General features: G+C 32.2%; 1 protein-coding gene across 1 annotated transcript in view; it reads right to left on the bottom strand.

Moving 5' to 3' along the window:
• The window catches only part of LOC128173545 (sushi, nidogen and EGF-like domain-containing protein 1), a 47,299-nt gene extending 31,986 nt beyond the window's left edge, over positions 1 to 15,313 (bottom strand). Inside the window, exons 1-3 of the mRNA XM_052839252.1 lie at positions 14,951 to 15,313; positions 11,499 to 11,553; positions 8,489 to 8,602 (exon numbers count right to left, since the gene is read on the bottom strand). Of these exons, the coding sequence (XP_052695212.1) occupies positions 8,489 to 8,602; positions 11,499 to 11,553; positions 14,951 to 15,313 (532 nt within the window). The remainder of the gene's footprint in view (positions 1 to 8,488; positions 8,603 to 11,498; positions 11,554 to 14,950) is intronic.
• Positions 15,314 to 17,041: the final 1,728 nt, after the last annotated feature.

The following is a 17,041-nucleotide window of genomic DNA, read 5'->3' as shown; positions in this document are numbered from 1 at the left end:
TTCTCAATTTGTTCGGCTATGGCTTTAAACTAAAACTTTGTTTGATAACAATCCATTAATGTATGTCTGTATCAATTCGTCGATGAATTATATAAAAAATAATTATTGCTGGGTTTTTTGTGATCGGCTTTGGCCGATCACTACTGTGTCCATATGAGGCATCCGGCAAATGCTTCCACGTGCGCACACATTCCGCATAAGTAGTTCTTATAAAAACTTGAAGTTTGGTTTAGTATTTATATAACATTTTACTCAGTTTTATTTCAATTCATTTACTTTAAGAGCTGCAAACATACATAAAATACAGTTCGACCTGTTTATTCAAGAATGCACATTTTGTCTCACGCGTAAGAATTTCGATCGAAAGATTCATTCAGTAATGCAGCTGACCTCGATGAACTGACCTCAATCATAAGAAGATGCTCCAAGAACTGACCTCGATCTATTTATGTTGTATAATAGTAGCTAGGAAGACGGCTTGATTTATAAACAAGGTTACGTTATAATGCGACCTCAATAGCAAGTTATGATGGCATTCAATGTTTTTCAGTCGCATTAAATTATTTTAATAAAACTTTGTATACGTGTTAATGCTCTTTGAAGATCCCTACTCAGTATTCTGAAGAAGAAGATACATTTACATTTTAATAATTACGTTAAATATATAAAACTAGACAATTAAGGAGTTTACGAACGGCTTTCCCAAAATTCATTTCAAAATTAAATTTGTTAACGGTTTATATTGATAAAATTGTGGTATTCATATTCAAAATATTCTATATTCTGTAAAGATACAGTACATTTTTAATTATTTTACATCAAACTGATCATGTTGATTGCTTCTAGCTATCAATATATCATTATTGCCGATCATTCCTTTAAAAGGAATACTTGTTTTCGATTAACAGGATGATTTAGCTACCCGAGAAGTACAATATTCACCTTGCCTCCGGCCCGGTGAATATTGTACTCGGGCTCGGTGAATATTGTACTCCGCTCGGTGAATAATTGTACTCGGGCTCGGTGAATATTGTACTCGGGCTCGGTGAATATTGTACTCCGCTCGGTGAATAATTGTACTTAGGCTCGGTGAATATTGTACTCCGCTCGGTGAATAATTGTACTTGGGCTCGGTGAATATTGTACTCCGCTCGGTGAATAATTGTACTCGGGCTCGGTGAATATTGTACTCCGCTCGGTGAATATTGTACTCGGGCTCGGTGAATATTGTACTCCGCTCGGTGAATATTGTGCTCCGGCTCGATGAATATTGTACTTCTCGGATAGCTAAATCATCGTATTGACCTCAAAAACAGCAAAATATAATATTCAAGTTTACATGTCATTTTTTTTTTTAGAGAAATAAGATATTAGAGATTTCTTTTTAACCCTTATCGTACAACACCATGATAATTATATTACAGAAATCAGCACATCGGAACCGAATTTTATATACATGAACCTCTTCTTGTTTGTTTCAGTTTTAATTATACCTCAAATATTTTCTTTAAAATAATGCTGGTATTTTCAATAGAAAAAATGTTGTTCATTAATAATTTAGTGCAACCGTTTCGCTGAATATCATGTTTATTTTTCGTCCATTCAGGCGATTACGGCATGACTTTTCCCCGCAGCAAGGCAAATGCCATAAGGTCATGTCAAAATTCGACAAACTTGTAGACTTTACATTTGTCAACGTGTATCACGTCTGGTGTGCTATTGCCGAGCATGACGTTTCAAATGCAGAAACTACAGATTAAATGTGTGCAGAGTTGAAGGTTTAATTAACTAATGAAAACAATAAAGCTGCGAAATTTGCATCATACGAAGGAATCGAGTCAAATCTTACATGTGTTAAAGCCCGAGTTTTATAGGTTACACGATCAGAATTACACACATTCATACTCAGGTTCACACACCAACACGATTGCATATTCGGATTTACAAGTTAACATGTCTGGATTTTTTAACACGATTACCCTTTATATTTTTTTTTAACGAAGCCCGGTTTATAATAAAATGTGTTCAGTTTAAATACATGTGTACTTATAATAAAAAGCATGCATTACTGTTAATTAAGAAAATAATTGAACATGATTGATGTATAGTTTGAAGTTTTAGTCAAATGATTTAAATAGTTTATAGAGCAAATAATCTCCGTAGAGATCAAAGTTAGGGTCAAATTAGTCTCAAGTAATTCCCAGTAATTAAATTCATGTGTTGTCAAGATTTGTGTTTAAACAATGAAATGCCTTCTGTGTTGTTGATCACAGTGTGTTGTTGATTACGTTCTACTTTCTACAATTTTGTGTGGGTTTAGAGTGCGCTCACCGTGCGTTCACTAGCGCTCCGCTCCGTTCGCTCTCACCGTTCACAAAACGCTCATCTTGCGCTCACTGTGCGTTCACTTATCGGTCGGTCCGTTTTCATTTATTCTCAATCGGAACTCCAAAATAATAGGATCGGTCTTTGCTAGTCACAGTAAATGAGAAAAGAACCCGAATGAAAAGGTGGAAACTTACATTAGACATAAAACATCATTTTAAGAAGAATTTAGTCCGTAAAATTTAAAGTACACATTTCTGAGCAGGCAATATCAGTTTTGGTTGTTATTTTTTATGACTTCAAGAATTAATACCGTTTTATGTTTTTTAACCTTTCCTTTAAAGAAGTCATTTAATATATGTTTGAAAAAATATGATGCGAATAAATGATAAAAAAGGGCATGAGCGTTTTCTTTAGTTAATTTATTCCTTGACAATGGTTTTCTCGGGGTGTCAACTTCAATTGTTATACTTTCATGTTAAATACTGAAATCTGATTGGTTAAGACGCAATTCATAATCCTTTCTATTACCCTCAGCGTTAGCAACGCACTTAGCAACGGGTAACATTAAAAATTGTTACATGCGCGAAAATTATGCGCGTACGGTTCGCTGTAGAATTCACGTTATTCCTAAATAAAAGCAGTAAAATTTTCTTAAAAATTAAGACATTCAGTATAACAAAATAAATAGTGCCTGTTTGGGAGGATAACAGTTGAAATTAACACCCCTCGAAAACCATTGTCAACCTCCGCTTCGCGTCGGTTGACAATGGTTTTCTCAGGGTGTCAATTTCAACTGTTACCCTCCCAGACAGGCACTATTTATATACTGTCACCCTCCCAAACAGGCATTATTTTCATGTTTTTGTCGATTTAAAAATGGCGTATGTATGTAGGCAGTTACTGTGAAAATTTTAGGTTACACAACCCATCGATTAATTACTACACAAATATATTTATTGATTCATTTAAAGACTTCAGTCGTTTAAAACAGAAGAATTCAATCAACGAACGATTCGATACGTTTATAAAAAGACAAAATTATAAAAAAGAAAAGAAACGGGCGTTGTATTTTTGTACTTTTCACGATTCATTTAATTCCTCCGATGTCCGAACACAAACGTATCCATTCTCGACAATAAACCGAACAGATTAACTTAACAAATGTAAGCTTACTAAAGATGCGTGTAATTTTTTAGATTAGCAATAAATCCAAACGATTATTCTGTAAATGCAATGTGTTTAAAGTGATTTATAAAGTAGTTATAATTTCATCAAATCGTGTTTACCTATTTCGCCGAACAACTCAGCCGATTATCATAAAAACTCATGTAATTTCTCTAAATTAGGGAAGAAATTATGTAAATGTGTGTTGAAAAATAAAGAAAAGTTATTTTACTGCTTTATTTGTTATTGCCTGACGTCATGACGTCAGGCATACATGTATCTAAGGTTTAAAAGTTCCATTCTCCGAAACAGTGCATACAATGGGACAAGCAATATCATTATATTTCACAAAAAAGATTAACCGATGCATGTTTAAGATGTCAGCATTTACATTCACAATTGATGAAAATGTAATATGGCATGTAATAACAACAGCTAGCAAGAGTTTTCAAGTAAAAGGGACGTTCACCATGCAGTACACGTGTGTAATCCTGATTTAAAAATAGATCAGCATTCCACTATATTTGAACGGTGTATAGGGGGGGGGGGTCATCGCAACAAGTTGTAACATATTGTCTATTACGGTACAATGCATGTAATAAGTGGTGTTGGATTATCATTATTACAAGAGAGTCATCAGTTTGGATTAAAACAAATATATATTTTTACAGCTGGAATGTCTACTGGAGGAACTAAATCGCCGAAGCGGGGTGTGACCCGATTTTCGTTCAGTTGGGCGATTTCATTAATCTTGAAAAGGGATCATAACTCGCGTGTCTTACTATATGTACATTACTACATTTAACAATTACTTATCAAGTGTGTTTCTTAATTCGTTAGATTTCTTCCAAAACATCTGATCCAAAGTATAATATACAAGTATGTAGCTGTTACAAATAAATGTCAAAAATTTATCTGACCCCCTCCCCAAGGATCTCTGCCAATGGATGAGTTCATTCGTTGCGTGAACGGTAATAGCAGGATTTCGCACCATAATGTCTCATTCATTGTTTTTTGTGCACCGATTACTTGACGAGTCCGTTGGGATCATGCGAATACCCCAGAGCACACCATGTGTTTACATTAAAGGCACGTAGCATCGGGGGTTGGGGTGAGGATGGCTGCTTCCCCCTCCCCACTATTTTGGCAGCTGGCACTTTTCTTAACTTTATTTGGTAAATGGAAATACCATGGATCCCCCCCAACTTTTGTAGGAGCATGCAATAAATGAAACTGCAAATAAGGAATTCTAATTTAATTGAAGTTACAGTTAAGGTTTTTTTTTATGAATTTGAGAATTCACCTTTTTTTAATTGCTTGTAAATATGATTTTGATGAAGCTACCCACACACATTCAAAAACAATACATGTTTGTATACCCTTTCATATTTCATATAGTTAGAAATTTTAAAAAATGCCTTTCAGTTGATTTTGAATCTTATAATAACAAATACAATTAAAAAAAAACGACTATTTACTCTTCAGCTTACATGCACTTATATGACGTGTACATTCCTAAAAAAATTAAATTAATAAAATAAATGAATTTCAAGTGATATATATATATGTACATGTTCTTGATCCCAGAAGACTGACATTTCGTCAATTTGCACGTTCCGATCATAAATTTATGATCAGCAACGAAAATTAAAATTCATTTCTAATAACTTTAAAAGATAGCCTAATTGATACATGCATGCTTCCATTAAATAATTTAGTTTTTTGTTGTTTATTATTATTTATTAAAAATTGTTTATTATTTAATTACTCGATTATTTTTTTATAAAATTATTATTTTCTTAAATTTGGTTTCAATAAACTATTTTATTTCTAAACATAAATGGTATCATGGTATAAGATATAGTAGTATTAACATTATTGTCTGACGTCAGGCATATCTAAGGTTTGAGAGTTGCATTCTCCGAAACAGTGCACGCAATGGGAGCAAGCAATTATATCAATATTGTTCATGAAAAAAAGTAACCAATGCATGTTTAATGTGTCAACATTTACATTAGCAATCGGTGAAAATGTTATATAGGATGTAATTGGCAACAGTGAGCAAGAATTTTCAAGTAAAAGGGCTGTACACCATGAACTTGTGTATATGGTGTTATCCTGATTTAAAAAATAGATTGCCATATGGCAAGGGTGTCAACGGAACAAGTTGTTACACATTACGGTACATGTACAAAGCAAGTATAATTGATGTTGAATTAACATCACTAACAACGAATCATCAGTTTGAATTCAACCAATATGTATTCATGTAGCTGGAGTATTTACTGGAGGAACGAATTTGCCGAAGCGTGGTGTGACTCGATTTTCGATCAATCTCGCGAGTTCATTCATCTTTAAAAGGTGTACTAAATGCGCATTAAGCAATTACAACTCAAGTGTGTATAAATGTATATATTAATTCAAAACATTTCTTCTGAACATTTGATGCAAAGTATGATTTAATAATATAGTTGTAAAAAAAAAAAAACTAGAGCAGCGCTCGTGGCAAACCCACGAGTAGGTCTTCCGTTGTTGCTGCGACTGGAAAATATATGTGATATGGTGTCAAACGTTTATAATGACTAAACTTTCAGTTCTTCTTTGTTATAAAAACGTGTTGTGATTGAATGCCTGTATATAAAACGTGTTTTTAAAAGGAAGAACATTTTTTAGGAAAACTATTTGTCGAACACAGTTTATGTAATCGTAACAAACACTCTTTAAAAAATTAGATGTTTATTGGCGAGTTAAATTTTCAGAGGGTAGCATGCGTTGTTAAAAACAGTGTGTACTCATGATTCATTTCAGGAATTGTGATTTTTAAAAACCGAACCCGCCTACAAAACACGTAACCTTTTCTCTTAAATAACTTCTTTATCTAAATATTTCTAAATTTTTGAAGACTATGTGCAATTTAGAATTGTTGCGTGCTGACAAAATTTACAGACCCTGAAACGCAAGTACTTCTGAGGTGTTTTACATTACTTAAAACTGTTTGTGATTGGTAAAACTCTCTTGTAGGTATTTTCATGAAAACAAAATGTAGAAGAAATGATATACAATGTACTTTTTACGATTGAATTAATTTTTAACAATTAGAAGAAAGGTATATGTATTACATAAAAAAGACGACTAGTTACAAAATACATGTATATATAACGTTTTTATACGATGTTTCAGTACTGGTACAATATTAAAATTCGCCATTTATATAAAATATTAAATACAGTTAGCAAAACATGATTTCTATTGGAAAAAACCTAAATCAACTTTAACTTGCACGATCATGTTTTGATAACCATGTAATTGCATGGACCCTGAGGTCAAGCCGGATGCTATGGGGAAAATTCAACCTTCGCATGAGCTATCCTGGTTCCTGTGCGTAATGTTTAGCTAAGGGAACCAGGCTAGCACACCTTTATCTGAATCTGGATCGGGATTCCATGCCATATGCACATATAAGTTCAAAGGCGCTATAATTGTAAAGTTGTCGGTAAACAGTACAGCAACAAAGTATTCCTTTTAAGAAATGATCAGCATTTGATATAAACTGTCAGTATTATGAAATAAGGTATTGTTATGCCGAAACTACAACATACATCAAATAGCATAATTTGCAATGTTTTGTTGTTTTCCGAATACACATGTAGCTTAATTTTACTTTTATAATAGGCGAGGCTAGAGTACTTCCCGATTAAAATTTTATTAAGCATTTAAGTATGATTGAATGATTATGGGACTGTATATAATAGATGATTGAATAATTATGTCACGGTATAAAGTTTAAATCTCAAGAAAAATGCATTAAAATATGATATTAATTTACACAAAGCTTTAAACTGTAAACTTTAAAATCAGGAAAATAATTGTTGATCAAAATCGTGACCATGCCCCTTTAATATGCAGTCAGTTTCTACTAGGTGTCAGCAGAAGAAGAAACAAGAGGCCCATGGGCAACATCGCTCACCTGAGGAACAAAAAGTATGAAAAAATCAGCTTAATGGAGTCATTATATAAACTATCTGGACAATGTACAATAATACATGTAGATCCTGTATAAATAAAATCACTTTTCCCCCTGGATATTCTTATGTTTATAATCATTAGTCCCTTTTCTAACAGGATGATTTTATAGTCATATCATATGTTGAGTATTGCAGTTCTAAAAAAGATCCGTAACAATAGTTAATATATGGGATATAAACCTACATCAAACCCTGAACCTTCTTGTGAGCCCAAAGAATTGCCCTGGGGCCAAAGTCTTAACAATTATAAAGAATCATCTGGCTGATTAGTTTCTGAAAAGAAGATTTTTAAAGATTTACTCTATATATTCATATGTTAAACTTCACCCCCCCCCCCATTGTGGCCCCACCCTACCCCTGGGGGTCACGATTTTTACAACTTTGTATCTACACTACCTGAGGATGCTTCCACACAAGTTTCAGCTTTCCTGGCTGATTAGTTTATGAGAAGAAGATTTTTAAAGATTTACTCTATATATTCCTATGTAAATCTTCGACCCCCCATTGTGGCCCCATCCTACCCCCGGGAGTTATGAATTTCACAACTTTGAATCTACACTACCTGAGGGTGCTTTCACACAACTTTCAGCTTTCCTGATATTATGGTTCATGAGTAGAAGAATTTTAAAGCTACAATGTGTAGTTCATGCATTTACAAGTCCGTGCAACCTACATGCCTCGATCGGAAAGCAGCCGACCGTAACTTTCTCAACTACTGTAGATACCCCAGTGGCAGCAGAGGAGCGATCGAAACTAATATGGCGAACAAATGATTTATGCATTCATGTCAGCTTTAACGTATAACAATTTTGCAAAGGAGAATTTGGTTTTAAGTTGGATTTCAAAAATTATCCTTATTTTAACGGAAGGAACATTTTAACAATTGCTGCCTCCACAACTATAGACATGCTTATTTTACATTTGATTTTAAAAAACAAGCTTGAAAATTTACGCATTTTATTGTCGTTTACCTTCATCACAAACTATCCCGGTCCATCCGGCGTCACATGTACAGTTGAATGAGCCGGGTGTGTTCGTACATGTGGCTCCGTTAAGACATGGGTCATTCTGGCACTCATCAGTATCTTGAAATGTATAAATGTTAAAATTAACTGGACGTGATTCATTATAATCATTTTGTCTCTTTTAAAAGAAAAAAATAAATAAATCAAGAGGCCCATGGGGCCACATCGCTCACCTGAGAACCAATGGGCGTTAAAAGATATTGTGCCATATAGCCCATCGGTAAAATAACAAAAAAAAAAAATATTGTAATGTATTGGAATTTTACACTTATTTTTGTATACACGTAATTTTTTACATTGTACCTTCAATGAATACCATTTTTACATAGAATAAGAAAATCCTACGCAAGAAATAAAACTTAACATTTGGTAAGGGTTCACCGTTAACTTCATATTCCCCATTTTTTGTTCTGCTCCCCCCCCCCCCCCCCACTTAATAAAGCGATCAGAATATACGAGATGCAAATGTGACCATTTCTTCCTCAACTACTTACTAGTTATTGCATTTTTTAAAAAAATATAATATAATAGTTATTGTATTTCATTTTTTAAAAATCCTATAGATGTAAAGAAGAAAATTGTACATCAATTCACTCATTTCCTCAAATTAAAAACATTTAAAAATTTAATTTGTCTTCTCTATTATAATTAAATGACTGTTGTTTACCTCGAGTAAACTCGTGTGACTTTTATAACTTCATTCACACTTGATTGATGAATACATTGGAATGAAAAATGTTTTCACGTGACATAAAAAGAACTAGAGTATTGACAGGCACATCACTCTAATTTACTAAGGCCCATCTATTATTTTCGTCTTATTTCATAAAAAACAAATGGTTACAAACCAGGATAATTTTTCGCAGTAATATTTTCTTAAAAATAACGATAATTCCTTTATCCCCGCAACAAAAATGTGTCAGAACTATGGAAACTGTTTTAATGGTGTCGTTTTCATTTACTCGTGTCTGAAAAACTATCAAAAATATTGTAGATTTTACATTATTCATTGTATAAAGATGGGCCCCAAAGAGAAGTTATATATACAGCATATCATCCTTTAATTTTTTTGTACAAGTATTTAATATACTATAATTCATATAAAATGTCTTATGATCAACCAAAATATCAGCATCAATCGTAGAATATTAAGCAAGATACAGAGCTCACAATTCTGAGTCATTTTGTTTACATGAGTTGTTTACATTCAGTTTAAGATTTTTAACTTGGTATTTCCTATTCAGCATTTAAAATGGGAAAAAAAGAATGGCCTCAGAACTGGAGAAAATGCTAAGCATCTCAACAAAACATATTGCATTAGTCTTCCATCACACAAAAGATCATACCGATTTATCGATAGAATGAATTGTAGTTTAGTACTTTTTAATACTTCAGATTTTGCTTAAATTTGCGCAGGTAAACAGTTAGCTGTCTGATTTACCGAAGTTTAATTTGATACGTAAAAATCACAAAATACAGGCGATAGTTCCCTGGTTACATATCATAAATAATGAAAACGGAACGAAAATCAAAAAAGCTAACACCACCGTCATATGTGAAAACTGTCAACGCATTAAAATATTTAGCCTCAATTTACTTTACAAAATCGACACTAATGTATTTTGCATGTTTCAAAGATTCCTTTCGTACGCGAACTGTTGCTCAACAATATCAAACAAATTCATCATTTTCAGATCGACCATTTTCGCTTTATTGTCAAGGCTGCTTTGAACAAAGAACCTCGTTTTAGAAGTATGGAATACGAGTCTTGGTAAAATTGATAAGCAAAACCGGGCCGGGGCAAAAAAAAAAAGCCGGGGTAGATCGGCAATCGTCGATTTCAAAATACGCTTTGTTTTGCAGTAATATATACAGCGAAAACAAATATACTGGTTCTTAAAATTTTCTGAAAATTTAAATGAGATTGGCAGCTTAATAACTGCCAATCATTTGTTTTGCCCCGGGCCAACTGCCACTTTTTGTTTTGCCCCGGCCCGGTTTTGCCTACCCATTTTAGCTAGACTGATGAATACCGAACCTGAAGCTATAAACTGATTGCAACACGCCCTTTCTTTATTTTTTTTCACATAACTCAGATTTGAAACAGAACTAGACCATAATTTTTGAAATTTATATATTCCTTTCCATAAGGAGTATTTATGCTAAATTACATTAAATTTGACTCAGTAGTTTTTGAGAAGAAGTTTTTAAAAAAAATATACCCCCCTTTTTCTACAGTTTCGAGTTTTGAATAAAGCTCGGTCTTTTATTTCTGGAATTTATATTTGTCTTTCCCTAAGGATGCTTTGTTTTAAATTTGGTTGAAATTGGCCAAACGGTTTTAGAATGAAGTTCAAAATGTAAAAAGTTTACAGACGAACGATGGACAAAATGTGATCAGAATAGTTTCGAGTTTTGAATAAAGATCGGTCTTTTATTTCTGCAATTTATATTCGTCTTTCCCTAAGGATGCTTTGTTTTGAATTGGGTTGAAATTGGTCAAACGGTTTTAGAATGAACTTCAAAATGTAAAAAGTTTACAAACGAACGATGGACAAAATGTGATCAGAATAACTCAGTTGAGTTTCGGCTCAGGTGAGCTAAAAAGTATGACTGGTAAATCTTATAAATTAAGACGTTTTGCTTATAAACTAAAAAATGCTAGAACCAGATTAACACCTATGGCATTTCTATAATTTGCTTCTATAATACTGGTATATCAAAATGAAAGAGAGGTGAAAAATAAATTATATATACATACACCTGACACTAATATAAACCGCTAAACCTCGTCTTACCAGAAACGGCAACCCCGATAGTTTATTATTGAGCTAAGATATATCTTAACCATATGAAATACAGACACATAGTTTTTTTTATGGTCTTGTTACTTAACTATATAAAGACAAACACATCACTTTTATTATGGTATTGTTACTTTGTGGCATCCACTTACTGATTTTGCATATTCCTTGAGCTCTTAAGAATAATCCATCCGGACAGTCTTTGCTCTGTAAAAATAGAAACAATGTCAACACATTAAACATAGATATATAAACGAATGAAATACTAATTAATTAATCAAAATTTAATGACAGGTTAACGTTTAATCACTGTTTTTTGAAGTAATTGTTATCAAATATATCACTGAGATATATTACAGTTATTTTTCATATACATGTAAATTGAGTTTAGATATTAAAACTGATTCATGTCAGGTAAACAAACTTTGCAGACAGCAATTGTTTTGGTTACATATTCTTTTGATGTCTATTTAAAAAAAAAATAAAGTATTATAAATCTTGATTTTAGAGAGTAAAAGGAGAAAGATTACAGTGTACAGTCAGTTCAAGCATATCTTTTACAACATACACCATAGCATAGCATAGCATTGAAATCTCATAGCATAGCATTGGAATCCCATACCATAGCATACAATCTCATAGAATCGCATTCGTCATATCATACCATAGCATACCATAGCATTGCATACAACATTATTTTAACTCGGTTTTAAATGTTTTTATTTGAAAAAATAAATGTTTACATGATAGATTTGTGGTAAACTTTGGCTTCTTATTATTTTACTTCGAAATGTGTGGAACTCTTCTGTGTATGGAGGCGTTTTTGTTCAAATCTCATAGCATACCATAGCATAGCATAGCATACCATATCATTAAGCCCTTCATTTCAATTTCTCATAGCATAGCATACAAATCTCATAGCATAACATACAAATCTCATAGCATATCATTAAAATCGCATACCATAGCATAGCATTAAATTGTAAAAGATATGCATGAAATGACTGTATAATGTAGTTGGCCTATGTATTGTACTACAATTGTACTACATCCGCGACACACCCTGCTGTGGCTATAAGTTTAGACACCTTTTAATGTCAGGATGCTGTTATCATGTGTATTTTGTTCTGAAAACATATAACGTCCCTACTACAGCAACTGACACAAAAAGTAGGATTTAATAATCAAGTATAATGATTGATAAAGTCGTTAACACAGTATAAATGTATGAAACTACAACTTAATACTCTGTTAAATGCTTTCTAATTGTACAAAACATATATCAAACACCCCAAATTTAATTCTATGAACGATTTAAAGAAAAGATTTTCATTCTAGCACCAAAATAGATGTCATTTCAGCTGTAATCATTCAATTTTTCATCTCCATAGGATCCCACTGCTTAAGCGAATGACTGAATTGTATCGCGCAAATGATGAATACATTTCATAGCTTAGCATTGATTACATAAGATCAAACAATGTGGTTGTAAATGTGTAATATCTGTCTTGATTAAAAAATATCACGAATAATTAATTTTAATGTCATTTTTGCGTATGACAACATCACAAATTGAATTTGTACGCCATGATTAAAAAACCTTGATACAGTCGTCGACCCTTTACAGAACTTCCGATAGAGCTCTGATACATGTAACACATCAAATACTTTAACCTCATGGTATATTAAGAAATCATACAAAATGGCGTAGCTTCTTATCGTTTTAAGAACTGGTTCGACAGTCTTGAATGTTTATAATTGGTTTAGGCTCTTTGTGTGGTTGTGTGAAAGTACAAAAAAGGAAATGAGACGTTAATGATCCCGTTTTAGCTTGTATCATTGAGTTTAGTTCAAACACCTAGATAATATATTGTCCTTATTTCATATATATATATATATATATATATATATATATATATATATATATATATATATATATATATATATATATATAATTTTAGTTTAAATATAAATTTGAGTTTAACAAACTAATAACATTTGATTGCTTTATTTTAAAAAAAATAATAACATTTATCGCCAATAGGATCAAACAGGATTTATGACAATTCAATATACCCTTTAGTACTTTAAAATTTTTAAAAAGTAACATTTCAAATCAGGTTACATTCTTATTTTCATTATTATGGACACAAGGCCCAACCGAAAATTCTGATTCTTTAATTTTCCACTCCCCATTCTCTATTCCCTTTCAAAAATGTTTAACACGGAAAAATAAAATACTATAAAAAATTTCAGCACATTTCAGGACATTTTTTCGTTCACTACCAAATAGCTATAAAGATAATAAAAAATAAAACAGATTTAGATGTGCATTGTCGCTGAAAATTCTAATTTCATTTTTTTCTATCCGACGTTTGCTTTTTTAAAAGTTTTTGAGAGAGAGGTCTGCAATAAAATGACGATTTTTATTAAGTCAGAATTTCTTTCCTCAGATTTAATTCCTCTTATGACTGAAATTATTTTATTTCTTAATTATATTTTAAAACAAGAGAAAAGCTGTCAATGTGACAGCAAACTGGGTTTTCTTTTATGTGAACTGTATCCATAATCCTATCAACACGTATCCAGTGAAATGGAGTACCCTATATGCAACATTTTGCCAAAAAATGACTAAGTTCAAAAGCAGGTATTTTTTTCATATATTATCAGAAATCAAAATCCTAGCACTATGCACACGTCTGTTATATGAACAACTATTGTGCTAAAGAACAACTTCCTATCTTGAGAACTGTAGGAGGAGTTATCCGTACAATGAGGGTACCCTATATGCAATATTTTGCCAAAAACTGACTAAGTTCAAAAGCTGGTATTTTTTCGATAAATTATCAGAAATCAAAATCGTAGCAATATGCACACATCTGATATATGTACAATTGATCTGCAAAAGAACAACTTCCTATTTTGAGAACTGTAGGAGGAGTTATCCGTACAATGAGGGTACCCTATATGCAATATTTTGCCAAAAAATGACTAAGTTCAAAAGGTGTTTTTTTTTCATAAATTATCAGAAATCAAAATCCTAGCAATATGCACACCTCTGATATATGTACAATTGATCTGCAAAAGAACAACTTCCTATCTTAAAAACTGTAGGAGGAGTTATCCGTACAATGAGGGTACCCTATATGCAAAATTTTGCCAAAAAATGACTAAGTTCAAAACCTGGTATTTTTTCGATAAATTATCGGAAATCAAAATCCTTGCAATATGCACACCTCTGATATATGTACAATTGATCTGCAAAAGAACAACTTCCTATCTTGAAAACTGTAGGAGGAGTTATCCGTACAATGAGGGTACCCTTTTGGCAGCCGCCCGCCCGCCCGCCATTTTCACCATTTTATTAACCGGATTTTTCCGTTGGAAAACCCGGTTAATAAAAACGTTCAAAATATATCTGAAGATTTTTATGTTAAATGCTTTTTTTTTTTTAATTTAATGGCTTAGACAATAAGTTTTCAGCAGATTATTAACATATAGATACAAACTACGCCAAATTCAAATAATGTGAGTAAGGTGTAGCCTACTTAATCTCAAAAATTATATATCTATGTTCTAAAACCCTTAATATAATTGTACTTACAGCTGTGTTTTCATAAGCCTCACACTGTGTAATGGTGTTTGAAAGGTTAGCATGTCCATAACGGAATCGGCAGGTGTATAAACCATCAAGAAAGCAAAAGTCCACAGCGTTACAAAGTAAATTCATGCCACAACGCAATGCACACTCTATAAGAGACTTTATTTCCAGGATGTGTACAGCAAAAACACCTTCATCCATGCTCTCGGACACATAGCCTTGCTTGATAAAGTCCGAAGTTAAAGGTAACAGTTGTCCATAACTATACATCAAGATAAAACAAAGTAAATATGAACTCGCTGCAAAGACGTTCATTGTGCAACCGCTTATTTCGTCATAGTTTTGAACGATATTTGACATGAACATAGAATTTATACAAAAGTTTGATCAATCATTATTCCAGATCAAACAATCCGTACACACTTGTCATTTTCATAATAACATGATGATAAACAACTCATGATATGGAAGGGATTGTACACCGACTCAATATTGATTTGTTGTTTTAAAAATCAATTTTAAAATCTAGATTTTAAAAGCAAGAAAAACATAGCAGTTACAATCATAAGTCTTTGATGCATATTATAAGATATTTTATAAAGTTATTGATGAATTATTTCCGGAGATAATATAAATCAGTATCCTAAATCTAAATTGAAATGTCTATATACAAGTTAATCAAAAATAGACGCATAAAAACATATAACATGTTACATGCAAATGTATTGTAGTGAAGTTATTGAAGAATAAAGGTTTTTCATTTTTCTAGACTTTTTTTTCTTTAATCAGGGTCTCAGATTCTTTAAATTATCTTTTTGAAACCTCTGATTATGAAAAAAGCATCACTGATATATTGATTGTTTCAAGACATCGTTATTTTGTAATGATGAATAATTGATACATGTATACTTTAAAATTTTAGCGACTATGAGAATATTTTTATTCTAATTTTGCAGTATCATCTCCCAAAATTATCACACAAAAAACAATTGAATAAACCTAATAAAGTAAAATATAATATAAAAGGGACTAAGACACGATTTGAGCTCAAAATTTTCAATTCTGGTTTTCCAATTTTAATGTTTAGAATTGTTCATATGGGTATTTTTAATGCCTTGTCAAAATTTCAAAGTCATTCATTGAGTTTTAAGCAAGATATATGGATCTGGAAATCTGTGTTATGTAAACAAACCTCGATCTAGTCTTGCTATTGTTTACATATTTACATACATGTTGTTGGTATAAGTTTCAATCAAATGCTGCTTTCTTTTGTTGATAATAATATTTATAAACACATTGAATCAGTTATCCTTGTTTGCCATCAGTCATTTTGTAAAAAAAAATTGGTAATTCCACATCTTTCATTATTTGTAAACAAATATAAGACTCGAGCTAAGACAATGAATTTTTACTTCATTATCTCTCTTCTAACTCGACTACGAACATTCAAAGTTTGGTCAACCATTCAAAATGTGTATGTAAACCATTTTATACATTAAAATCGAAACTAAAATGTTGATCTAAAATCGTGTTTATGTCCTTTAAAACCTGTGCAGACCTTTACCTTTTTAATCTTTCGTTTAAAGAAGCTTTCCAAGTTGTAAGTTAAAACAAGAGGCCCATGGGCCACATCGCTCACCTGAGGAACAATAGGTATGATAAAATCAGCTTAATGGAGTCATAATACAAACTATCTGGACAATGTACAATAATACATGTTGATCCTGTATAAATAAAATCCATTTTCCCCTGGATATTCTTATGTTTATAATCATTAGTCCCTTTTCTAACAGGACGATTTTATAGTCATATCATATGTTGAGTATTGCAGTTCTCAAAGAGATCCTTAACAATTGTTTATATATGGGATATAAACGTACATAAACTCTGAACCTTCTTGTGAGGCCAAAGAAATGTCCTGGGGCCAAAGTCTTAACAATTATAAAGAATCATCTGGCTGATTAGTTTCTGAGAAGAAGATTTTTAAAGATTTACCATATGTATTCCTTTGTTAAACTTTGACCCCCCATTGTGGTCCCACCCTACCCCTGGGGATCATTATTTTCACAACTATGAATCTACACTACCTGAGGA

This window comes from Crassostrea angulata, chromosome 2 (assembly GCF_025612915.1).
Source record: "Crassostrea angulata isolate pt1a10 chromosome 2, ASM2561291v2, whole genome shotgun sequence".
Classification (NCBI taxonomy): Eukaryota; Metazoa; Mollusca; class Bivalvia; order Ostreida; family Ostreidae; genus Magallana; species Magallana angulata.
This window is presented reverse-complemented; position numbering and strand designations above follow the sequence as displayed.